This window comes from Epinephelus lanceolatus, chromosome 1 (assembly GCF_041903045.1).
Source record: "Epinephelus lanceolatus isolate andai-2023 chromosome 1, ASM4190304v1, whole genome shotgun sequence".
Taxonomy (NCBI): Eukaryota; Metazoa; Chordata; class Actinopteri; order Perciformes; family Serranidae; genus Epinephelus; species Epinephelus lanceolatus.
Genome location: NC_135734.1, coordinates 15,065,328 through 15,091,626, shown reverse-complemented (window position 1 = coordinate 15,091,626; position 26,299 = coordinate 15,065,328). Strand labels below are relative to the sequence as shown.

The window sequence follows — 26,299 nt, the reverse complement described above, 5'->3', positions numbered from 1 at the left end:
AATTTACATTTTTGAAACAATAAAATTTCAGATCATTTTTGGAATTTTTATTTCTTCACATCATGCTGAAGCTGTTAATACTAATGATAATAGCATTTAGCTCCCCTCAACCCCTTGACAAATTGATGGAACTGACAAATTAAATTTCACTGAAATTTCCATCCCGCTCGTCTTTCACTGAATTTAATTGAGTTTAGTTCAACTAATAGCATTTAGTTCAATCCAACTAAAAATTGCATTTCGTGCCATGCAATTGACAAAAGCTGACTGCCTATAGCTGCTGCTATGACAACAATGATGTAACTGAAATGTGTTTTCAGTGTTTTCTGTGACAAAAGTCATAACAGGCAAAAAAAAAGCACACCAACAAAACAACTGATCCAAAATATGAAAAAGTAAATATACCTGACAAAGACTAACACATACAAGAAAAAGTGCTCAAGAAAATAAATCTGTGCAAATGTAAATGTAGCATAATTAAATCTGGGGTATTCACAAAAAAAATTAAGTTTGTATCTTAACATGGATGTATCTGGTTTTACAATTAATCTGCATTTGTTTAAAACACAAGAAACTGTGGACTTCTACCTTAACATGATGCATTTACGTAATCCCATCCAGTCCTCTGAGGTACATCCACACAATAAACAATGATCTTATGTTATTTACACTGTTTCAATATAACTGTGAAATGACTTTTTTTCCCACTTGGAATCTTACTTTTAATGACAACCACAATATTACTGAACACATATCACTGGAGTCACCTGGAAAGCAACACAATACTATAGGATTTTGTTATGGCTGTCGCTTATACATGTTTCAAAAACTGATTAAGAACCATAAGTGAAGTGGGTCAAACTGGACCACATTAGCCATGGCCTCTTAGGAGTCTACTAAAGCCCAAGGCTAACACCAAAATCAGGGTCTGGCTGGTGAAGGACCACTTGTCCCTCTCAATGAACAAGAAACCACTCCACCACTGAAATAGTAGAAGCTGCAGCAGTAATGGTCCCAAATGTTAAGAGAAGCTTCATAGAAACTGGGGGTGAAATCTGTGAATGGTTTGAAACAGTTATCTTCTCAAATAGCTGCTTCAGAAATGATTGCAAAATACTTGTCCTGCTGGATCTGCAATATAAAAGTAAGTTACTTGTAAATAAATTTTTACATACAAAAAAAAGTAGTTTACACAAAGACTTGTTTTGCTTGATCCTAATGATAATCTGATGCAAAAAGTTGCATTGATGTTTTTTAAGTATATCAGTTAAATGAAGCAGAACTTAAGTTGCACTTAAAATATTTGTTGGAGATTAGAATGACAACTTATTTAAGGAGAAGTGAGTGAAATTTATTCATTAAAAATAAGTCATCCAGTTGAAACAACTAAGACACTGTGTTCATAAATATCTTTAAAAATGTGACATCAATGTTGTATTTATACCCACAAAATATGATTTTATATTCACTGTGAGAAGGTGAAATATTCATTATTTTGAAGCACAACAGTGCAACACGAACTCAGTGAGCAATAATAATCTACAACACACTTGAGTCCACTATTACTGCTCATCAACTTATCAAGACTCAATCCGGCGTCTCCACAGTTTATTTTATTGTCATGTGAGATTCTTTCATCCCATAATAATGTGTGTGATCTTCCCTGAACAGTTCTCCTTTCCAAACACCGGCCAGTCAGCGAGCCAGACAAAAAGGTGTTACTGATGACTGTGTCCAGCAATTTAAGCTATTGAGAGCTGCCCCCAATTCACTTTCTTTCTTAACTTTATGGCTATAATTGCCATAAAGCTCCTCCCAAATCCTCCCAGCCCCCATCGGCCTCTCTTGAGGGCTTTGTAACATGTTCAATATTCCCATTGTACTGTACTTTTCTTTTTCTCCCACAAGTGCCTCCATGGCATAGTTTAGTCTTTATTTAATGAAGCTGGGTCAGAGTTCATCATGTTAGTAGTCCTAAAGCTTTGGGTGCAGCATTCAGCCTCTAACACTTCATGTCCAACTTGTACAACTCCTCCTTATGTGCCAAAACAATAAAAACATCCATCAATGTCCTCCCTTGTCTATGTAGAGCGGGTATGACTGATGATGTGTACGGCACATTGATGCACTTGAGGGGCAGGGGACTGTGTGAATGTTTGTTTATGTCAAGTGAGGATTTGTCAAAAGGTTTATGTCATTGCTGGCATCAGTCTCCTCGAGCTTGTACTGGGTGGTCTTTGTCTGTTTGCATCCGTAAAGAGCTTCGTTCTCACTCTCATTTGTCCCCTATTGATTCTCTAAATTAGGTTGATGAGAGGCCCTCCTATCAGGTGGCATATTAATTGGGTCAGGCTGGATCTTATATGACATCCAAATAATGGCAACCCGAACCCCAAGACTAAACCTTTGTCCTCTGAACGCTCTCTTTCACCAATTAGCCTCGTGGTGAATCTGCTCCCTGCCACCTCTGCTGACCGTTACTGTTTTCCAAGAATCACAATGCCACCGGTGGCTTAACTGGTGTGTGAGTGCCTCTCAAGGTGTGAGAGCGACCTGAGGGGAGTTTACACTCTCCAATTTAAATCTTGGTGTGTAGCTGATAAACTGACTCCAATGACTCAGTTTTTAAATTTAAATACTTTTAGGACAACAAAACAAAATGGATTTAAACCTTAATGCACAGTGCTGTAGTGGGAGTTGAAAAGGTGGGTGTGCTACTAGTTAGATGGGTCGGATACCAAGTAGGAAGAGGGTATACTCCTATATATTCCAATGTTTTCTTGGCTGATAGGTGGGTATACTGTAAACGGACAGAATACAAGGTGGGTACACCCTCCACACCCCTGCTTACACAGAGCTGGCTATACCAGCTGTTTGTAAGTTCTAACTTAGCCCCCATAGTTAACGTGAGTATTTACTGTGTGGAGATTTTGCATCACCAGATCAAAATGTATTGTACCACACAAATTAAGTTCTTAAGGAAAAAGTTGTAACAAAATGTTAACACGTTGTAACTCAACTGAGTTGCACCAGCTATTTGTAAATCCATTACTTAATTTGTGCATAAAATTTCAGTAACTGTGTCATTCCTGTTACACCAGCCTTGTCTCTGAGAAATTATGCTCATATACAACTAATTTAAAACAGCACAGTTTTTTAATGGAAATGCAATGCAGAAAGAGCGAATCACGTCTTTTTTAGTTACATAATGAGGGAATATTGCTGATTAACGCACCTGATAAGCTGCAAAAATGTTGATACTAAACATATCAGCAAATGTTTACTCATTAAGGATTTCATTTGTGTTCCACCAAAATAGGAAATCTTGCACTACACTATCCATTACACCAATCAAAGTGCTTTTGTTGCCCAAACCTAACCACAGATGTGAGTCTGGATGTGAACCTGAATTATCTAAATTAGCCTTATTTCTGTGAGTAATCCAGATTGAGTTTGCTAACCATCTGCACATAACAAGTATATGTTTTTTTGCAATCAGACGAACTTTCTTCAAAGTTTAGCTTAACAGTATGTAACTTTAAGAGTGACAAAAAACTGATTAACATCCTGTAACTTCGAAAAACAAGAGTGAATGTTTATGCCCTCCCTACTGCTGCTTTGAGTTCCCTGCCAAAATATTATGTCACTTCCTGAAAATGGTCTTGGAATGGAACTGTAGTCTTTGGAGGAGTAAAAACTACAAACTAACAGGATGTAAAATGACTTCAGGACAGGCCCCCAGGAAGTGCGCCAGACTTTGTGGTCATTTCAACATTGTGGCCAAACTGTGTAACTACAACTTTAGGTCCTTGATGTAACACCATGGAGCCCAAAAATACTTTTTCTTATAGACTTAAATTGGGAATCAGACGTCTCTAAAACAGTGGATACATTTTTGGAGTGTCACAACCAATGCCAAATGTTTCAGTATCATGATTTGATCCATTCAGTCCCATGGCATTTCGACAGTTGCACAATTTATTTTCTTTCCGTTCAAGTTAGAGGAAGGCTAAACCGGCCCCGCCTCCGACACTGTATTCAGTTGTCTGTATCCATGGTGGTGAGCAGGTAGTAAACAGTGGATGTATCAGAGCTTTTAAAAATGAACAACAAATCCCATAAGCTAAATAAATGATTTATTGTACAAAAGAAAAATGACAGTAAATAAACAACAAAAGGCAAAAAATAACAATTGAACAGTTATTCATATGCACAACCATTAAACTACAAAGTTGGGGTGATTTTTTTCTTAAACTACACAAAGAACGGAGGAATGATGGGGGAAAGTGAGAAAAACATGAGAAGCGGTGAACCTGTCCAAAACATCATCATCATCTGGGTAGGTATTTACATAGAGATTTCTTACTCTCATATATTTATATGAAAACACTCTCACACATACCAGTATACAAACACTAAAATTCAAAATGCAACTTCTCAACAAGTCATAGATGTGGGCACAGCTAATTATTTCTTTTGACCACACATTACCAGAGCCGCTACCATCAGTCACTCTGTCAATAACTCAATCTGAACCTGAGAGCAAGGGGACCCTGTGGTTTTCATCTACATTTTTTTTGAGGGGGGGAGGGGGTTCTTATGGGTTATATGTTTGCACAGATTAATCGATGACAAATTAAAAAAAGCAAGTTTTTTTAGGAGGCTAAAGTGAGGTAGACAGACTTTGAAATGCATTGTAATTATATTAATAAATAGATAATTGACCAGTTGAATTATTTCCAACCACTGCCCCTAAACCAGCTTTTTCCTCCCTTTGAAATGTTCTAGCATATTCCTGCGATCACAAAAGTTACAGCACACAACATGTCATCCTCTACTTTGGCTAACAATCCCTGGATACTCCTCCCATTCTTACATGGGTGCTTTCACTTAAAACACACACAAAAGGCAAAAACATGTCTATGCAAGACAGTCGACACATTGTTTAAGTCAAAAGGACGCAGTCTCTCTAACATGGTAACAGATTAAAGTTGGTGGGCGGGCCATTTCCAGTTAAAGCATTCTATTTTCATTGATCCAGACACTTATTATTCACATGACTTATCACCCAAAGTGGGCAAGGAGGCCTTTCAGGCCACTGGTACAGTACGTCCAGGTTCCAGATTGGATAAAAGTGTGTGAGTGTATGGACAGGCCCCCGCTTCAGATAAAAGTCAGGAAAGCATGATGGTATCAAAAGAAGTGATAACCTCTCTAGTTCATGGTTTATCACCAGAAGCTTGAATAGTTTTTTTTCTTAATCCTATACTGTACAAGCTCTCTTGTGCTTAGTAAAACACAAACAACACTTTACCTCCTCACGCCATGAACGTCCCATAGTGCAAAATTTATTGTTGGTAAGGTAGAGTGCCCCAAAAAAGGTTTTTGTACCCCTTTTTTTTTTTTTTTTTTTTTTTTTTTTAAATATATACATATATCATTTATATATAATGTCAGAAGGCTCTTCCTTTATCCAACAGCATAGTGCTTTCGTTTACAACAAAATGATATCTTTGCTTTGACATCCAGGAGACAAAGACAGACTTCAAGCGTTTCTAATCTACTGTGTGTTCAAGCACTAACAATATTTTATGATAATGAGCGGTACGGTTGAGGTGAAGGTGTATGGAACTAAATCAGGGACAAAACTTTTGGTAATTTGAAAAAAAAGTTGTAATTAAACAACAACTTTTACAGGTTAAATATAGTTTTCATTCGGTTCTGGAATTCTTTTATTCATTTTTCAATTTGTTACTTTCATATATATATATTTTGATATTTGAGGTCTTCATTTTTCAGTTACAGTTTTTATGTTTTCAGATGTAGACCTTTTTTTATTTATTAATTATTTTTTTTAATATTCAGAATTTTTGTTTTACTTTCAGATTGTAGTTTTCAGTTTCATATTTTTGGCCTCGATCTGGTGTGTAGGATGTGGCATCATGGCTAGCCTGATAAAGATCTCCCACATACTGTATAGTATTGGTTTGAATACATTGTTGTATTTCTCAAATTTCAAGATCAAAATCTAATTTTCTGTTTCAAAGTTTAGTTTTTCAATAACAATCTCCTTTTTCAAATGATCAAACTTCTGGACCGGAGTTAGCTCCACAGAGGTGGGTGGGGGCATTTCAAAAACCAATCAAATATGCTCTCTAAACTAAAGTCAGTGGTTGAGTTACATTCTCTTGATTTGCACGTGTTAAGTGGTTTGTTGTGATTTATAAAAGCTATTATGTCTGAGTACAGTACTGCAGTTAAAGGATTTTGCATTTTTGTTATCTCTTCTGAAACTAGTCTTGAGAAAAAGTGAATGAACTGGCTCGATAAGATGAAGCTACAGCTCTTTCTAAATTTAAGCAAATTATTTAACACAGATGCAAACACAAGTGTGTAAACTTGTAGTCATAATACTGTAACACTGGTTTGTGCTATTTTCAGCTCACAGCAGAGTGAACATTTGAGCATTATTGTCAGCCTTGTGTGTTTTATTTCAGGGTATGGATTTTGCTCTCTGTTGGTTATTACATGCTCAGTCCCAGGCCTCTTCAAGTTATGAAACAGTGCATTTACTTTGCTGTTTTAAACATTTCATGTAAAAGCTGAGGGTGTTAAAGTGTATTTTCCTTTTGTCACGTAGAAGAAAGAAAATGTGTCAGGTTCTTGTCATCCTGCAGGATCCTGCTCCTCCTCCTCTCCCAGGTGGTGCCGAATGACTTCAGAGTGCATCTACATTACAGTACTTTAGACTTCAGAGTTTTGGGCTTTAGTGTTGAAGTGGAACCTAAATATGTCATATCTACTTTAGTAGAATGGCAGAAATAGCTATACTGACTTTATTTATCCACTTTGAAAAGCGAAGTTAAAATAACACAACCACCTCTCTCCCTTTTCCTTTTCGAGTTTTACAAGACTCCAAATAAAAAAAGATCAAAGTAACTGTGAAAGGTTTCGTAGATACTCGAGAATGTCACACTGGGGTGTTATACATTAATAGAGGGTATAGGTTTGGTTTTGGATCTCCTCAACACTTTACATCTCTAGAGCACATCTCTAAACATCTGTAAACAAGATTTTGGATTTATACTAAGAGTGTATCTTTGTGTATCTTAGTGTATTCTTTCTAATGGTAAACCCCTCTCACGTTAGCATGGGTTTAGTTCTTTTTGTTAAAGTGATGGATTGCAAAAATAATTCTGGTCATGCCCCCTTGCAAACATTTTTTGTGGATCAAATCTCACCCGTAAGTAAGCTTAACTGTGAAATTAAGTATTCCCAAACTCACCTTAGGACTGAAATAGCTTTAAAAATATTGTAAATGCTTATGTCTCCTGTCATCTCAATCCACTCACCTGGACATTTCACAAAGATGCCATTAAAAAAACAAAACAAAAAAACAAAACAACATAAAACTTTAAAAACCCACAAAACTAACACGTACTCTATAACATAGTTTTGTCTCATTTACCATTTTCTGAAGCTGCTCCACATGGACAACCTCTTTAAATCATTCATAATGTACTGTATTTCCATCACTCAGTCCCTTTTTTGATTCATGTTTCATTTATAACTTTTTTTTTTTTTTTACAGTTAGAATCAATTTAATTACTGGAAAAATGGAAACCCAGTGGGTTGATTTTGCAGCCGGGCAAAAGGGAAATCTGGTGCCGAGGAGTGGGTTCTGGTGCCAGGGGAGAGCTCCGTAAGGGTTTTGGGTGGTTCGATGCGATGGTGGCTGTACACAAGTGTGCATCTCCCCTGCAGCCTAAGAGCAGCCACATCTATCCACCACCATCCCTGGGATTTTGCCATGAATGATCTGTTGCTTGTCATTGAAGTAGAGCATGTTAATGGGGGACATCTTGGTTGGGGTACAGCAGGGCCCTGCAGAGCCTCTGGGATTGGCGTGTTGCACCAAATGGGTGTGCGGGTATTTCTGCATGAACATGTACTCGCACTGGCCAGAGCAATAGTTGGCTTTGTATCGTTTGGGGGCAATGATCCAGTCCCAGCCGAATGCCTCGAAATCCACAGTCAGGGGGTAGCGACAGCAACGAGACTCGGTGGAGTGCTCATCGCAGTCTAGGCCGAGGTTTCTCCGAGAGCGTTTGGTCGTCTCAAGAACCTTCACCTCCAGGAACGGCTGCTGGAATCAGGGGGAGAAGGGGCAGGACAGAGAGAAAGAGGTGGTTATAAGAGAACAACAACATACTTGTGCAAACTGTCACTATATCCTGACAGTAGTTCATGTGACAGATAATCTGTGAAAAAATCAGGTTCCTTTGGCTCCTCCTAGTGCTCCTAATGGCATTTGCAAGAATCCATTGTGCCCGAACATAAACAACCAATCAGAGCAGAGGAGTCTCTAACGCATCCGTCAATCACTGCCTATGCACAACAATAGAGTACACAGTGAAGACAAGTAAACAGAAGAAGACCGACAACTTCTGTGAAACTTAAAGCTTGCTGTTCGTCGTTGGTCTTCTTGTGTTAAGTTGTCTTTGTGGTGTACACTGTTGTTGGTAAAAGAGGGATTGCGTGTTTGCAAAGCTTCTCCTGATGACTGAAGGTGGTGAACATAACCAATACCCATTTTTTTTTTACCAAAATTAGTGCGTGTATGCAGGTTTTTTAAACACAGGAAAACCTGCTACAAACAGGTGATAGACCAACCCATTCCCTTTCTGAAGTCATCAAAGACTGCCGCTTGGTCAGTAATTTCTGCGTCAGACACCGTCAATAAAAGCCATCCTTTCATGGCAGTATGATACATTGCCAGGCGGCATCCGTTGCTAATACTGCCAGATGGCGTCAGCTTGAAATGCTGCTGTAACTTAAAGACCTGGAATCAGTGCAGTCAGGACGGGTGGTGGATCAGTTCAACAAACACCGGACTTTCACCCAGGAGCCCTGTGTGTGCTTCCCATATGAATGTTGAGCCAAACCATGATTTTTTCCTAAACGTGCATGCTTTTGTTGGCTTAACCTAACCACGTGTGTTTGTTGCACAAGGAATAAACATAAAAACTTGATGTTTCACTGATGTTGTAAGTTTATTAAAAAAAAAAGGCTGTATGCATCTAACGAGCAGAAACCGTACATTTCTAGTGAAAATGGAAGTGTTTCTTGAAAAGGCACAATTCATGCAACAATCGTAAATTGACACGGCATCCTAGAATGTCAACAACAGGAGCCCCCATGATGACTAGCGTGTCATATGTGTTGTGTGACGAGTTGTGAGTGAGAATATGTTGGATAGACTTTCCTATTGCCAGTAGACTACAGCCGTGTATGCGACGTCACTGACAGCCCGGAAAACAGGTTAGCAAAAAGCAGAGAGCAGCATGGAGGCCTGTGAAAAATCTTATGATGGTTACTTCTTTTATATATTTTATATATCTCTGATTTATTCAACTAATTTGGGACGATGTTTGAGTGCTGCTTGGGCGGAGATGGTATTTTATGGCAGCGTGTCATTGCGTTTTGCTGGTAGAGGGATTTAAATCACCGTGTTCACCTGGGTGTTGTGTTTCCATCAATGCTAATCAAAACCGGAGCCGATTACTACCTGTGTCCACTGCAGAGTCATCTGACCCAGCTGTGAATGCCGATGGCGACCTTTCCCATTACACTGAAAAGCCAGATGTTAGCGGGGGGTTAGCGGGTTTTTTGTGCAGTGGGAAAGGGGCTTAAATAACAGCATACCAAGGGCAAGGGTGTGGTGCCGCATGGGCATGAGCAATGAATGACACTGCGTTAGACACTCTTCCTGGCTCTGATTGGTTGTTTTTGTTCAGGCACAGTGGATTCTTGCAATTCTTCTTACCACTAGGATCACTAGGAGGAGCCAGAGGAACCAGATTTTTTTACAGATTATCTGTCTCATGTACTACTGTCAGGATATAGTGACAGTGTTTACAAAATGACAAAACGTCATTTTCATAAAGGTAACCTACTGAACCTTTAATGTCTTTCAGGGGAGATACGCCTATTTACCCTATTGTCTTTCTGTTTACTAAGGGCCAGAGCCAGGAGGTTAATAGCTTAGCTTCGAATAGAGACTACAAACAGGAGGAAACAGCTAGTGTTGCTCTTTCAAAAGTTTAAAAAAATATGGCCACCAACACCTCTAAAACTAACTAATTAACATGTTGTGTCTTATTGTTGTAATCTGTGCACAAACAGAAGCATAAAATGACAAGTTGTGCTTAAAGGGGGAGTTACGTACTGTAACTTCATGATGAACAACAGTTTATCCATCCACCCAGCCCTTCTGTGTTTCTGCTGGTTACCCAGCAACCTCTTGGCAACGACAAGACTCTGGGAAGTTACAGCTCCCTGCGGTTATTTGCCAAGAAATTGTTGAGTAAGTAAGTCTCCTTAAAACCTCAAAGCGTCCTTTTTATAGTTCTGTTTGTGTTCGGATTAAACAAAACAGATGCCGGTAGGCAGATTGTTTAACAGACTAACAGGCTAACTGTTTTCCCGTTTCAAGTCTTTATGCTAATGCTAAGCCAATCACCAATCACCTCCCAGCCTTAGCTATGTATCTAATGAACAAACATGATAGTTATATTGATTTCGTCATCTCTCGTGTATTTCCCCAAAATAAGGAACTATTCCTTTAATTTCTTAGACTGTTGATGTAAGACTGGTTACAATGCTCCACTTAGACTTAGGTATCACTGTAATCTGTATCTGCAATTTATAGACAGAGTTTATAAAGAGTTCATAGCAATTATTGAAAAAAAATTATTTTTCATTCATGTGTTTCATTTTGGCCCAAACATCCCAAAAGGAGTAGGATTCTCAAAAAATGTTTATTAATGAAATTAATAATGGCTGCATCCCATTTAGTTTGACAAGTTCTAGGGCTTTTTTATTGTGCATAATGGCTCACTGCCATTTTCAGTGTAGTTCCACCTGTGCTTTTCCAGCTGTTGCAATTCAGAGGGACTAATGTGAAAATAGGCCTGTTTTGCAAGTAAAGACACAAACACACACACACACACACACACACACACACACACACACACACACACACAATCAATTAACAAGTACACGTATTTTGTGTTGAATCCATGTGTCAACTCACCCACATACTCACAGAAACTGGACTACAAGCTACAAACTGTATCTAATACTTCAGTAGCTCAGCATTAAAGGAGAACACCACCTAAATTAAATATTCCAATATATTATTTCCATGGCCTAGGAAAGTTCATAGCAGCCTGAATTTGTGGAGCCAAAGAATGTTATTATTTTAATACCCAAATGAGCTTTATTCTGTTGTAATGTTCTCAGATCTGAAACAGAAAATGCACCCATGTACTCAAAACATTCCTTTGGATGCTCTCAGTGTCATCTCATTTCCCAATTAATTGTCTGTGAAGCAGCTCCGGACTATACCCTATGACGTCATAAATGTCAGTTTAAGTATTTGAATTTTTGGACTGTCTTAGACCATATGAATAACATGTATGAATTTTGAAAATGGACGTAGTTGCCCTTTAAGTACTTTTGAGACTTGATTGCCAAAGTACAGCTAGAAACTGCTTATGAAACTGCTTGTGCAAAGTGAATTTAAGTGTTCATTACATAGTATTCTGTGATTATGTGTGAGAGACAACATTACAAAACAGAGCAATTTTATGTAAGAATGCAAGTGTATCTGAATAAATGCTAGTCGATGTGGTGATTTCACTGTACTGAAAGAAACAAGATAGTGCTTTTGGTCTTGGCTATGCCTCGTATTTGAAAACATACTTATATCCTGACTGACCCTGACATAATATTTTTGATGCTAGGTTTAACAGGACAGTTCAACCCCAAAATCCATCAATTTCTTCTCTTACCTGTGGTGTTATTTATCAGTCTACATCATTTTGGTGTGAGTTGTCAAGTGTTGGAGATATCAGGTGTATAGATGTCTGTCTTCTCTTCAACATAATAAAAATTCAACAGCAATGTCTCTTTCCAGGATTCAAGACCCCTTTACTCAAGATAATCCACAGACCTTCCAGTATTGGCATCTGCTCATGGACGGGAGGCTCGTGCTCGTGACAGCATGAGATGTAAACATTAATGGCGTCCTCCTTGGCTGAACTGTAATGTTAGCTAGTTCAGTGGCACTAGGTGAGCTAGCAGTAGATACACACTTCCTTTTGTGCAGTGATACAGTTGGTGTATTTCAGTAGAAGGAAAATAGTTACTACATTAAACTGTTCACAGGAAGGTCCGTGAATTATCTTAAATAACCAGGTCATGATTTCTGGAAAGAGACATTGCTGTTGAGCTTCAAGTGTATTTTAAATGTATGTATCTTTTCAGCACTTTGAGCACCACAAGCCGAGTGCCATTGAGTTCCATTATATTTGAGAGAAGGCAACATCTCTACAGCTGATATCTCCGACACTCAGCAAGTCACACCAAAACAATCGAGATTGCTAAAAAACACTACAGGTAAGAAGAAAAATATGTGTTTTTGATTTGAGGGTCAACTGTGCCTTTACCATGAAACATCCTTTACTGTAAAAATTATTTCTGCTTCAGTCTTGATATCCAAAAGATGAAAACAAAGTGGCGATGTCAACTGAGATGTCAGTCAGTAAATTAAAACAAACAAACAAACAAAAGAAAACCAAAGAAGCAAAGTCTTTCAGTTTCAACATGTCAGGCAGCTCTGCTGTGTTATGACTATCTGCTCAACATAGGTAGAAATATTTCCTGGCTAATTCCACCAGTATTTCAATCTGTAACTGTTCAATTTGTATCTGTAGTCCAGATACAAAATCAATTATTTGTGCAACGTTTAAAAAAAGTTACGTAGACAAGACACAGGCAAGATAGACACTGCTATGAAGGCTGTTCTAAATCGACATGTCTTCTCAAAATCACCCAACTTCGTCACTTGTTATTACTTACTATAACAAGTCACTTACTAAAACAGATGTATTGGCATGGCTATGCATCAGTGTGGACCTAAAATGACAGCAGATTCAAGTGGATATGTTTGTCTTCAGTGACTGGTTGGGGAAAATCAAATCCTCCTCCCCCACAGAGTGAACACAATGTGAGACTGAAGATTGGAACTGCGTGTAACAAGCTGACTATTCTGTCTGATATCAGGTAAGTTCTCATGCACTGTTTGTACTTCTGCCGACGCAAAGTAACACTATAAAGTTCATGCATATTTCACTTAATCATGAGCCAGTAATTTGTGCGTAACCCATGTATTTGGGAAGGCTGCTATGACGTGACCAATGCGCTGAGGGGAGTAAAGAAGGAAGTGGTCCCAGGAGGAAGAGTCGGGTGAATGATGGGTCACAAAACACAGACTTCCCACCAGGACCTTCCCCTGGAGAGTGCTGTTCAGAACCTTGTGAACTTTGAATGAACTCTGAGTCATTTTAAGGTACGTCCTCACCATGTTTCTTTTCCTAAACCTAAGATCCACCAGCATCTCACCTTATATGACATTGGTTAAACAAAGAGTTACTGTATGATTTAGTTTAGCATTACGAACAGTTGCTAATGGCTGCCAGTTTTTTCTAAGATCAACACTTGGATGACCTGAAAGGTGGCGAAAGTGCAAAGAAAAATAGGAAATGCTTAAAATCAAAAACCTACTTATCTGATATTTCATGAAAACATATGAATTTATTTGTCATTTTTAAAGAAGGAGCACAACGTGCCATTTGAGCAGCGATTCACACACTTTACTTTTCTAACACTGATGGCTGACTTGGTATACTTGGTTTGATGCGTGACCCAGGAGGTCATCTGCAGGCTGCCATAAATTTGACCTTTGGGCAAAGCAAGCGGATCAAATATTTTACTCCATCATGTTTGTTTTACAAAGCCTTCCTCTCCCCACAGTGATTCCAGCTGGGCTCCAGCACAGTTTTTTGTGACGCATTCAAAAGAGGAAATAAGCTGAAAGGCCGTTGGGGTGAGACCATGTCAGCTTGGCCTTTAGGGCTTTTGTTGCAGAAAAAAAGACCCAGAGGATCAGGGAGAAGCAGAGTTTGACTTTTTCCTTGCTTGTTGTGTTTTGTTTTATTTTGGTACGCTTGCCTGTGTTTTTGATCTTTTCCTTTTTTTCCAGTCAAGAATAATATTGCACACTGCTGTGTGCTCAGAGGGCAGAGATTTATTGGCCAAGACACCAGAGCTGACCTCTGATATGTGTTGTGAAGATCTGACCCAAATGACCACTTAGTAAATATTTGGTGTTGCTTAATGGGGACAAGTGGCCTACATAATTCACATAGATGTTGTATGTAACTGTCAGTCGCAGTAACTCTGGGATTTCTAACTAGATTAATGATTCACGGATGGTTTTGCTTTAAGACTGAAGTTTGAACTCATCCGTGTAAACCCACCCATTACAGTGGATATAAACCTAGTATATCAAAGTAAAAACATATATTAAAAAAAACTGTTCTCAGGGTTTGAGGCCCAGGAGCATCCTCTCAACATGAGGCTAAAGAAATGCCCATACTATTCAGAGGAACATTAGTTTATGATCTATTCACATTTTGCAAAAAGTATATACATTACATTTAGGATTAAAGGGAAAAATTAAAGGAATACTTCACCCACAAAATAATATTTTTTTTATCAGTTACTTGCCATGTGTTTCTTGCACGCCTCCTCAGTGGTCAAAGAATCCAAAAACTGAGAAAATTCTTAATGAACTGGAGTAAAAGGGGGCCATTTAACAACAGCATAACTACATCAGAGCATCTGTTTACAAACTCACACAACTCGTGCAGTATAATCCAAGTCTCATTTATCCAGTCGTATGCTCAGTACTTCCCAAACACACGCATTTTAATGAAACATTATTATTTAAAACACTTATACATCAACAATCTCACACACCGATGAAAAGCGCACCTGGGGCAAGCGCATGTGTTTAACCTTTGCTCAATAGAATGCACGAGCGGAGTTCAATCACATGTTTGCTTAAGTGTTTTAAATAGTAAGGTTTTACCTAAAATGCATGTTTGGGAAGTACTGAGCATACGACTGGAGAAATGAAACTTTGATTATACTGCACAAGATTTGTGAGTTTGGAAACAGATGTTTTGTCATAGTTTTGTTATTGTTAAACACGGCTCCCCTTTTACTCCAGTTCAGAAAGAATCTTTTTCTGTTTTTGGATTTTTCAGTCATCGTGGAGGAATGCGTAAAATTTTTTTACTTTTATTGTAACACGAAGTCAGTAAGTGATATACAAATTATCATTTTGAGGATGAAGTGTTCCTTTAAGAACATGTGAATGGTGAACGCTGATCTAAACAAGGCAGCTGTGTTCTCCCTGGACTGAACTAAATATAGAGTGGTCACGACTGAAACGTTCAGATAGCAAGTGGTGACGTATTTAGGTTCCAAAATCTAGGATGATACAATAAACTTTCCATTTTAAGATGTAGTCTATGTCTTGTTTTTTTTCAAATTCACCATTTGGGGATATGGATATCACTGAAGTACAGAATTATCAACACTTTTGACACAGAGTACAGCTCTTCCTACAACAAGCTAAAGGTTTGACTTTTGAAGGCATGCACACTCGAAAGTAACAGAAATGGGGGTTTTGGAGTCCAGCCTTTAACAGATGCCTGCCGTTTCATGCCTGCAGTCCTTTCTGTGTGGAGATTTACAGTCAGTGTCTTTAGCTAACATAACAAACCCATGTGTGTTTTTGAGGTGAACCTGTGACATAAGTCAGAGGGAAGCTGCTCTCCCAACAGTGTGAGTTTGTGATTTAGGCTGCTGGAGTGAAGTCAGCTTTACAAAAACATTGTAACCGCTGCAGGTTTGTGTGAGACCATCGTGCTTTTTCAGAAGTGTAGCTGCTTTAGCTGTGGCTCAAAACATGGATTTTGAGGTCAGTCTGGTGCACACTGAATATCCTATCACTATCAATATCAACAATATATTGTAGTATTTGCTATTTTTTTAGTATTTCTGATGCAGACTGATGCGACATGATACAACCCTGTTCTTTTTGTGGTGCTCATACAGTATCTCATCCATTGAGAATTTGTTTCCCTCCTGTGCAGCTTCTGGACAACTTACAGATGCTGAAAACTCGCTTAAAGGGACAGTCCACCCCAAAATCAAAAATATATATTTCTCCTCTTACCCGTAGTGCTATTTATCAGTCTAGATTGTTTTGGTGTGAGTTGCTGAATATTGGGGATATCAGCTGTAGAGATGTTTGGCTTCCCTCCAGTATAATGGAACTAGATGGCACTAGGTTTGTGGTACTCAAAGAGCCAAAAACCTGCTTTTGAAAAACTCAACAGCAATGTCTCTTTCCCGAAATCACGACCCAGTTACTAAAGATAATCCACAGACCTTGTTGTGAGCAGGTTCATGTAGGTACTATTTTCTTTCTATCAAACTTATGAGAATCACAAGCCAAGTGACATCTAGTTCCATTATACTAGAGAGATGGCAGACATTTCTATCACACCAAAACAATCTAGACTGATAAATAGCACTACAGGTAAAAGGAGAAACATGTAGTTTTGATTCGAGGTGAACTGTCCCTTTAAGATGAACGATTCCTTACTGTGAAAATAATTTGGGCTTCAATCTTTGTAAAGGCTCTGTGTGTGTGGATGTAAAACAGGTTTTAGAATCTGATGTTCACTGTAATACTTAACATGACACATGCAAGTCTGAAGTCTGTGCAAGCTAATTATTGAAATTAAATAAGCAGTGGCTGCCCATAAGGTAGAAAAACAGTATTCAGAAATCTAAAACACAGTAGCACACTTTAACTACTTATAATGGCTGGAAACTTTTTAAAATCTGAGTGATATAAAGCATAAAGGATGGAAGACAAATATTGCAGGGCAATGTCAAATGTCATAACTAGCTTGACAAGACAAAGCCTTCAGTATAGGAGCCTGTATTTGATCCTCCCTAGAAAGGGACTGCTCACCATTTTGTGTAAATATTTAACTCCCAAACTTTTCTATTTTAAGTTTTTAGTTTTAGTTGACAGCAGAGGTTCACAGAAAAGATGCAGAGAGAGAGAGAAAGGAGGATGATATGCTGGATGACATCAGTGCCATCTTTCTGTTTTTCAGTGACTATAAGTCAATTTTAGTGCAGTGATCAATACACATCCACATTTCTCTTTGAATATTGTTTTTTACTCTGACATGATTTTGGCTGACCTCCTTAAAATCTGGATTTATGTTTGCATAAATCTGAGCTATGAGAGAAGTGTTCCCACCCTGCCCCAAGGACAGGTCTGAGGGTCCTTACCAGTCCCTCCTCCCCGGGTCGCAGCGAGGTAACTGCCAGGTCATTGCCGCTCTCATCAAAGGCATTGATATCGATTCCCCAGTTGGTGTGGGGCTGTTTAAACCAGTTCTGCAGCACATGCTTAAAGTCAATACTTTGCCAGTGGCCGACCCTGGAGTTGAGCTCTATCTTGAGGGAGCGGATGCGGATGTGGCGGCTGCCCTGCTCCGTGACGGGCTTCAGCCGGAGGATCTGCAGGTAGACGGTGGAGGTCTGCTGCAGCGGCCGCAGGTACACCCACAGCTGGGCCTTCAGCACCTTGGTGAACATCAGTTTGGGGCTGAACTTGAAGAAGCAGCAACTCGGCTTCCCGTTCACCTGCACCAGGGGCTCCGCTGTGGAAAAGAGGGCATCATCATCATTCAGATAGTAGTGAACACTGTTCCTGGTACATGTCCAGAAACAACGATCAACAAAAGGCATAAAAAGGCCCCCCAGAAATATATATACAGTATTATATCATAGCATTTTGCACACATTTTGTAATGTGTGTGCCAAAATACATTTTATTGCAACAGTTTTTTTTAGTTCGGCTTCATCTTTGGTGATAAACATCACAGCAACTCCGATTTTCCCAGTTTTCTTTGCTCTGCAGGCAGTGCTCTTTTCTGTTCGTGCATCACTGGCCCCAAACACATCACTTCCTGTGCATCAGAGGGGTTATTATCAAAAAAGGTCAGACCAAAACACAGTATTTGGAACAGCAAATGCATAATCTTTGATTAACTCAACATAGGTTCCACTGTTTGAAACCATGGAATGAAAAATACCCTGGGTCTGACTGATGGGTTCAGAAATATGTATTTAAGCTGACCAGCACACATAAAACAGACATGGCTGCATCCACGCTCAGTCATTCACCAAAGAAACAAACGACTCTCTTCATTTATGATTCGTTAATAATTTCAATCATACCCAGCCAGACAACTGAAAGGCATCCTCTCTGACAGAGCCAAGCAAAGACTTTTCATAATAAAGGAGAATTTAGGAAGGGGCACAAAGAGTCCACAACATTTTCAAGTTCCAGTTCAGCTTGTTTATTATTATCATGTGTGGAATAACAGGCTCACACCAACAATGCTCAGGCATGCTGTGCAGGACTCATACAAAAGAAATCCCTCTCAATCATCACTGATGAACTAGAAGTGTGTGACAGTGTATTTTCTGCAGAGACTTTGCCCTCTGCCTGTATTTTATTTTCTTCTTAATTTGCTGTGTTCAGACGCTCCTGGGCAGGTGACGTTGGGACTTTATAAAAAGGTAGTGAGCAGGTGCCAGACTGTGAGAAGCACGAGGAGGCTACCAACATCACAGATACAGCGCTGAAAAAAATGCAAAGAAAAACGCCAAGCAGATACAGCTCGTTATAAAACAAGAGTGAATCTGGTGTTTGCTTTCACTTTTACTTTTGCTGGTGATACTGTGCAGCAGTTGACAATTTCTGCATAGTTCACCTTTAAATATCTATAAAAAAAAACCAAAATAACGCAAGTAAAAGTCAAATCTGAGTGTGTAAGTTAGGACATTTTAACACCCGACTTCTCTGTGTTTACTTTGATTTAATCCATCACCAAACATTTTAAACTACATAACCCACACCAAAATGATGTTAAGCTGCTAACAGGAGCACTTTTTAATTGTTTAGGGATGATAGGATAGGAAGTACAATGTTTGTTATTAAAGCAATTTCTTCAATGACACAACAAGTCTATTTAAAGAAGTATTTCACTGCTGGATGTGGTCCTTCCATTAAACTGGGCTGTCTATGCTGTGATAAAGGGCTGTGGCATTTGCTTTTGCTCAAGAGGTAGAAAAGCTGCAACTATGAGAATGCTCTATGCTGCACCAGACAAATAAACATTCCCACTGGTGGTTGACTTAATGCAAATTTCCAGTCCGAAAACAATATGGTGTCCGTCTGGTGACAAACAATCTTGAATAATAGTTAAACAGTAAGTTAAAATATGTTTCTGAAGACATTTTAAGCAAGAAATAGGCAACACAGTAACATAATCTTAGTCCATATTTCATTAGCACAGCTTAGTTTTACTGTTTGAGTTGAGTTTGAGAGACAGGGAGTAATAGAGGCATATTTCCCTCTTGATCTGCTTCTATACTCTTTTTATCCTAATGCAGGAGCACAATCTGTAGTTCGAGCAACAGCCCTGGATTTAAGCTGACAGATGAGCAGGGATATCTGGGCGCTGTCAAGATGGAAGGAAGTTTACCACAGTTCATTTACACATACTACCCACACTCACACATGATACAAAGCTGGTAGAAAATCAGCAAAGTGTTCCTTTTGATCATCCACGCCTGACAAAGAGACAAACGCTGTACTTTTCCTAATGTATTAAATAAGAAATTTTAAAGAATAATATATAACAGCTGCAGTTTTTTGGATTCAGCACCTTGACAAGAGAAATGTGCACGTGTTCTACACACTGATCTGAAAGCCAGAGACTACTGTACCACAGAACTACACGTCACTCAGAAGGGATAACGTGTTTGTGTAACTCCAGCTCAGTAATACACCACTGTTGTAAACTTTATGCAATAACAGTGGTACGATATATACGTTTTTTTGTTGTGGTGAGTATTAGTTAGATCTTAAAACTTAAAGGTCTAGTGCGTAAGGTTTACTGGCATCTGGCAGTGATGCTGCAGACTGCAATCAAATGAAACTTCTCCCATGTGCCAGGCATGCAGGAGAGCTACGATGGCCAATGCCAAAACACAAATGGCCCTATCTGGAGCCAGTGTTTGGTTTGTCCAGTCTGGGCTACAGTAAAACATACATGGTGGACTCCCAGTCCGTTGTCATTCCCAACTTATCCAATAACATTGCTTTGTCACTGATTTTGGCGTCATATACCAACACAAAAAGGGACCTTTTGTGGTTGTATATGACGCTGTCAGTTTGTAAAGCCGCTGGCGACTGCGTAAAATGAAGAGCTGGAAAGTCTCTATGGGGCGGGCAGGAGTGGGGGTGGATGGGTCCAACAAACCCTGGACTTTCACTTGGGAGTCTGCTGTATTCGCGGTCTCCAAAGTTTTTTTCTAAACCAAGCCACATGCTTTTATTGCCCAGACTTTACCATGTGGTTTTGTTGCACAAGGAAATAAATGTAAAAACTTACATTGTAAGTTTATTTTGAAGAGAAAAAAAAGTATGTATCCAACAAGCAGAAACTGTTTTCCTGTGAAAACAGAAGTGTATTTTGAAAAGACAGAATGCATGTAACAAGTGTAAATACACACGCTATCCCGGCATGTCAACAACAGATGCAAGAGGTTACTTAGTACGTCATATTTAGACATGAAAGTCCACTGACAAAGCAGCGATATTTGACACATTAGGATGAGAACACTTTGGGACTTTGTAGAATAGGATCCTCTCCCTGTGTAGATACGTATAAACTGATCATTGTAAGGTAACAAAAACACAAGAATCTTTATTTTCAGGTGATTATACGCTAAAGAAAACACTGCTATGAATCTTATATTCCACTTCTGCCCTTATATCCCCCTAAATCCTACACACTGGACTCTGATGTTGAGTTTGAGTCCATGTCATTAACCCCCCCAAAAAGTAAAATCTTAACCCAGACAGGATAATCAGTATCTGTCATACCATGTAAAATGGGAGTCCCTACACTGAATCTGAACACTGCTTTTTTTTGTGTGTGTGGGTGTGGCTAAGCGGACTGCCATTCTCTGTCCAACTGCAGATTTTAGCCACATGTGCATGAAAGCTGTCCGTTATCACATGTGCACATGGTCCTGTTGTTCGGTCCATTCAGTCAGGTTACATTTGTGATTACATCAAGGTTGGAAAAACAGATATATTTGCATATTAAAACAAGGATCAGTAATGGTGGCCAGTGGCCAGATGGTAACCTTAGATTCCCCTGGGTCAATCGTAATGAAATGGTCTACCCCTACATTACAACTAGCAAAAACTGAAGCAAGTTTATTTTAGCGACGGCTCGCCCTTGTTGAAAATATATTTGGGGAGTGGATTAAGGGTTATGTCAAAGAACACAAGGCGTCTCTTAAAATAGGCAGATTTATTCCTGTCGTGATCCCCGGCTCTGGTGTTTCTGTGATTTGCACCACATGTCAAATCTGCTCATGGTTCATTTACATAGACCTCCATCTGATATAATGACATCCATCCATTGCATTCATACATTCATTTCCATGTAAAGCGTTCATTTATTAAGGGAAATTTATTCTGCATCTATCTGGCATAATAATGTGCCAACTGAGTACAATAGAATATCTAATCTGCCCATTTTCTATTGAGCATATTTGATGTATTACAACTCCAGATTTTTTGCAAATAAACTGCTGTTTTCTGTTATTCATCTCACAGAGGAGCGTTGTTGTTCCTTCGTTTGAAAAAAAAAAAAAAAAAAGAAGCAGATAAAAAACTAAAAAAAAAAAAAAACAGTTCGGAGCTGTCAATCATTGCTAAATCTGAGGTTGCTCAGGCAACCTGCAAATGCTTCCTGGGTCAAAAGGTTATTTGGCACCTCAGCCTAGTTAAGAAATGGGATCAGGGGTCAAAACCGTCAGCCTCTTTACATCTCAGGGGTGCTGGGGAGGGGCAGCCCTAATAGCCAGATTGAGTTTGAAGGTCAAGGTCGACCCCATGGCAATGGTAATATGTCTTTCTTCACCACACGCCTTTTTAAAAAAAAAAAAGAAAAGAAAAAGAAAAACAACAGAGAATCATCTAAAATCTCTGCAACACAACAGTGCTGAATCAGCCACAGTTTGTTTTTGTTTTGATTAGGGTGGAGATTCTCCAGCCAATAGTGAATTGTTTATCAAACCACAATTGACGAGGAGAGAACAGTGCACCAGGCTGTTTTGTTTAGTTTTTTTTTACACTAAACAAGTCTTGTAATTGAATTATGGGCATGCATTGAGGGATATGAATTCACCGAGGTACAGATGGACTATCCATTAGAAGAGTCCAGGGCGAACATTGAATAAGGGCCAAGCCGGGGACAGACGTGGTCCTTCAGCCTGTATTTCCAGGGACAGTCATTAGCGAGTGTAAATTATACAGTGTCTCACGCTGGACAAACAATATGTCAATGTTCCTTTTGGTGGGTTGCTGGGGTCACAGCAATTAACGTGGGTAGTGTTGTGTTTGCTCATCAGCACAAAACCGGGAATGAATGATTCTGCAGTTTGCTTGGGGTTTACTTGTGATTACTACTTTTTGTTGTTTTTAATCGCTGCAGATGGGGACCGACACACACCGGCTCTTCCTTTGCAAACAGTTTTAATCGCTTTTGTTGGGAAGAAAAAAAAACAAACACCAAACACAGCAGAGCTGAAATGGTTCAGCTTCTGGAGCAGAGGCCTTTTCTTGAGCAGGAGTAATCTGAGAAGCAGGGCCCGTGCGCCGTGATCCAGTTAGGACCCCCGGTTATTAAACACACATGCACAACATATGAGCTACGTCATGTTAAACAATGACTGCATTGATAGGTGAAATCAATTTGTGCCTTTATAGATCCTGTAAGTGCACAAGTAAGAGGCAGAGCACGGAGGATGAATGCCTGCAGCTTAATTACACCCCGCGTCTTGGCAGAGCATTCCACTTGTGCAGAACGAGCAAAGCTAGCTTGTAAAGATCATAAAACCAGTGGGACATTTAATGCTTTGACCTGAGCTAACTTTGCTCCAGCTGCCATGACATGTTATTGCTAAAAGAGCTCATAATTTTACTGCAACTCCAGGACTGTTTTTTATGGCTTAATTTCCTGAACAATTTGCTCAGTTATACTTCAGTGTTTCAACACTCTGACTTCTATCCTGCAGTGAGGACTCTGATTTTGCTTTCAGCACCACCTACTGGAGCAACGACACCTCTCTCATGCTTGGCCAAACTGAAGATGAAAACTAGTCCCTGTGCAGTAATAACACTTATTTTACTTAAAAAGTAGAAGACAAGTCGAGTGAAGTATGGACAGAGGCTGTGTTTTTGCAAAGGAAACAGGCTTATTTGCTTTCCCTCCTCATGTTCCCGGCCTACTTCATTATTACAGCAGCTTATTTCCCTGTGGTATAATTGCAGCATATGTAGCGCATGAATTTTACTGCCAGCACACAGCAGGCTTGCAGGTGAGCCTATCAAACATCTGGTGGACTCCCTGGGTACCTGTGTCCCACAGTTAGCCCACAGCCCTCCTATACGTGTATGTTAGGGGGAAACATATAGTATATAAGGGTTTATTCGCCATGCCATCTGTCCATTTTAATATGACTATAGCCTGTTTCAAAGTTAAATTCTTTTAATAATCAGATGCAGCAACGTTGAGCCAGTTAAACAGTTGAAAACAGATGGAGAGGGGACGCTCAGGTGAAGTTATACAATAAATAGTTACCACATGTTACAAGTGAGGGGGCTTTAATGTTGGCAGTGTGGTAAAAATTGTCGACTCTTGATTAATCAAATGGATATTTATCTTTGATTTCCACGAGTCACATAGAAAAAAGTATTGAAAGAGAGTTCACAAAAGGTTTCTACTTTTTTCTGACTGATTTCTGTGCTGCTGCTATAAACTTTAGCATCAAAGACCAGCCTCACAATACTGCAATTACAGTTTCCCCACCCAGTTACTATAACATGATCAAATACATGAGAAAGCTTAAAATGATAGTTTAAGACTTGAACACCAAAAAATGTTTCATGTCTTTACATCAAAATTATTTAATGTTCTTTGCCAAATATCAGATAGCAAAGTAAAAATGATGAATTTGTTTTATAGTAAACTGTGTGACAGGATTTTATGAATTAAAAAATGACCTTTACACTTCTATCTCATATCAAAAACACAAATTCATTGGAGTTCTCTTCTTTTTCCAAACTCTTGAAAGGCAGTGGTGTACACGTGCCGTAACACGTCCCAGTCAGAGGAAAATCTGCAGCTAAAATGAGGTTTGCAGAGAAATGGTCATCTATTGTTAATGTCCAAATGGATAATGCAAAATGGTATAAACCCAGATAGGAGTTCCATTTGCATATATATATCTATATTTTCTTTTCTTAATGGGAAATGCAAATGTGCCATTTTGTGGTGACTGTGTGTTTGGGAGCCCTCGTGTTGAATAAATGTGACTCTAGGGTATCCCCGCGCACCTCGGCATATTAATCATCGTGACACGTTCACGACCCTTCTAATAAGACAGGGGCCACAGTGCACCCCCTCAAACATCCCATCCCACCCCAGCCCCACTCCCTCTTTGTCTCTCGGTCAGTCCCAAGGGACGGGAGAGGGTGGTGGGGGAGGCCGCGCTCGAGCTGGGGATGGAGAGGAGGGGGTGTGTGTGTGTGTGTGTGTGAAGTTAGACCCCCTCATTCAGAAGCCCTCCCCTGGGACAACGGCAGGCACAAGACTCCTATTAGGACTGAGCACAGTAGCCCCCCAGGAGCAACAAAAGACACCTCCTAATGCTCCCTGTTCTAGCTCAGTGAACACACACACACACACACACACACACACACACACACACACGGAAACATGCAGCTACACATAAACACACGACACACACAAGCTCCAAACTGACCGTCTTTAGCAAACACACTCATTGTTTTTAGTGTTGGGGTTATGTGTGTTTGTATTATGAGGGGAACGTCTGCGGGACATCTCGAGCAGGACGGGGACGGAGGATGAAAAGAGCGAGCGTGCAGTGAACTGCAATAAGGTGGACAGCTGGACAGCAGGAAGCATGCTGGGGTCTCACCACTTGTGTTTGTGTGCATTTACACATACATGCGAGATGGTAACACCAGAAGACAACGTTATGCTCTGTTTTCAAAAGTTAATTCCAAACTTTTTTTTTTTTTTTAAAACACATTTTATATAAAGCAGATATCTAGACAAGACAAGATAGAAAGATGGCTCTGACTGATTTGCAGGCTCCGTTTTATAGTGCTGTTGCTTTGAACTGCTGACACACTTTAGTCAGATTATGAATGAATACTAACGTGTTTTTTGCACTGTATTTAAACAAAACACCACTGCAAGATGACAATCTAAGACAACAGTAAACAGTTGTTATATTTCAAGATGATCCTGCATACTTGCAGTGCATTTTAGCCCTCTGCTCAATATGTTCCAATACATGTCATGTCTGTAAAAGTACAGAGAAAGTCTTTCACATGACAAGAGGAAAACTAAAATAAAACTGAGCAGAGTTTGTTAACTTGTGCCGATCAGAAGTAGCAGTTTTGATTTGGTTAGTATGAGGTTCTGACATGTATGTCCCTTTAATGCTATTTAAATTGTGGTTATTGTTATAGATTTCACATTTTTCTGGCTTTGTTTCTTACATTAGCTCCGGCCAAGTTTCCCAGAATACACCGGGATAGTATCAGTGTGTGTTTCAATCTAAAAAAAATCAGATATTCATTCAATCAGCTGAATCTTCACCAAGTTGAAAGACATCATTCGCAAAGCTGAAACAAAAATTTTGTTGTTGGAAATGTAATTCTTAGCCTTGGACTCTATCTGAAATGTGCTGCAACTTAACAGTGTGTTTGTTTACCCGAGTGTGTGTGGCATTCAATTTGGCAGTGACCCTCCTGAGAGACTATCATTTCAGAAATGGCAGAAGCCCCGAGGCGAAGGCTTCAGCAGGGACGGAGCTTAGAGGTGACTGATGGAAAACGGAAGGAAGAGAATAAACACTTGAGAGGCGGTTAGAATTTCAGCCGTTATTACTCAGATGATAGAAACTTAAAACTTATACAGATGCAACACAGATCATCTCTGGGTTTGCAGGCTGACATTATGTCACTGAGCATGATGATAATGTTCCCTATTGTATATTTCTTCAAGCAACTGCTGAGTTACTTCACTGGTTACCTGATACATCTGTTGATTAAAGTTAAATAACCCGAGCACAAAATTTACACCCTTTATCAACTTGCACTGCACTGCTGGTC

At 39.4% G+C, this 26,299-nt stretch overlaps 1 protein-coding gene across 3 annotated transcripts in view; it reads right to left on the bottom strand.

The window, feature by feature from the left end:
* Nucleotides 1-4,119: 4,119 nt before the first annotated feature.
* The window catches only part of LOC117257207 (growth/differentiation factor 11), a 40,006-nt gene continuing 17,826 nt past the window's right edge, over nt 4,120-26,299 (bottom strand). For 2 of the 3 annotated variants that reach the window (XM_078164893.1, XM_033627199.2), the window contains 2 exons: nt 17,290-17,663; nt 4,120-8,146 (listed from right to left, as the gene is read on the bottom strand). In XM_078164893.1, the coding sequence (XP_078021019.1) occupies nt 7,766-8,146; nt 17,290-17,663 (755 nt within the window). In that variant the 3' untranslated portion in view covers nt 4,120-7,765. The remainder of the gene's footprint in view (nt 8,147-17,289; nt 17,664-26,299) is intronic. The other variant, XM_033627200.2, reaches the window with a different exon arrangement.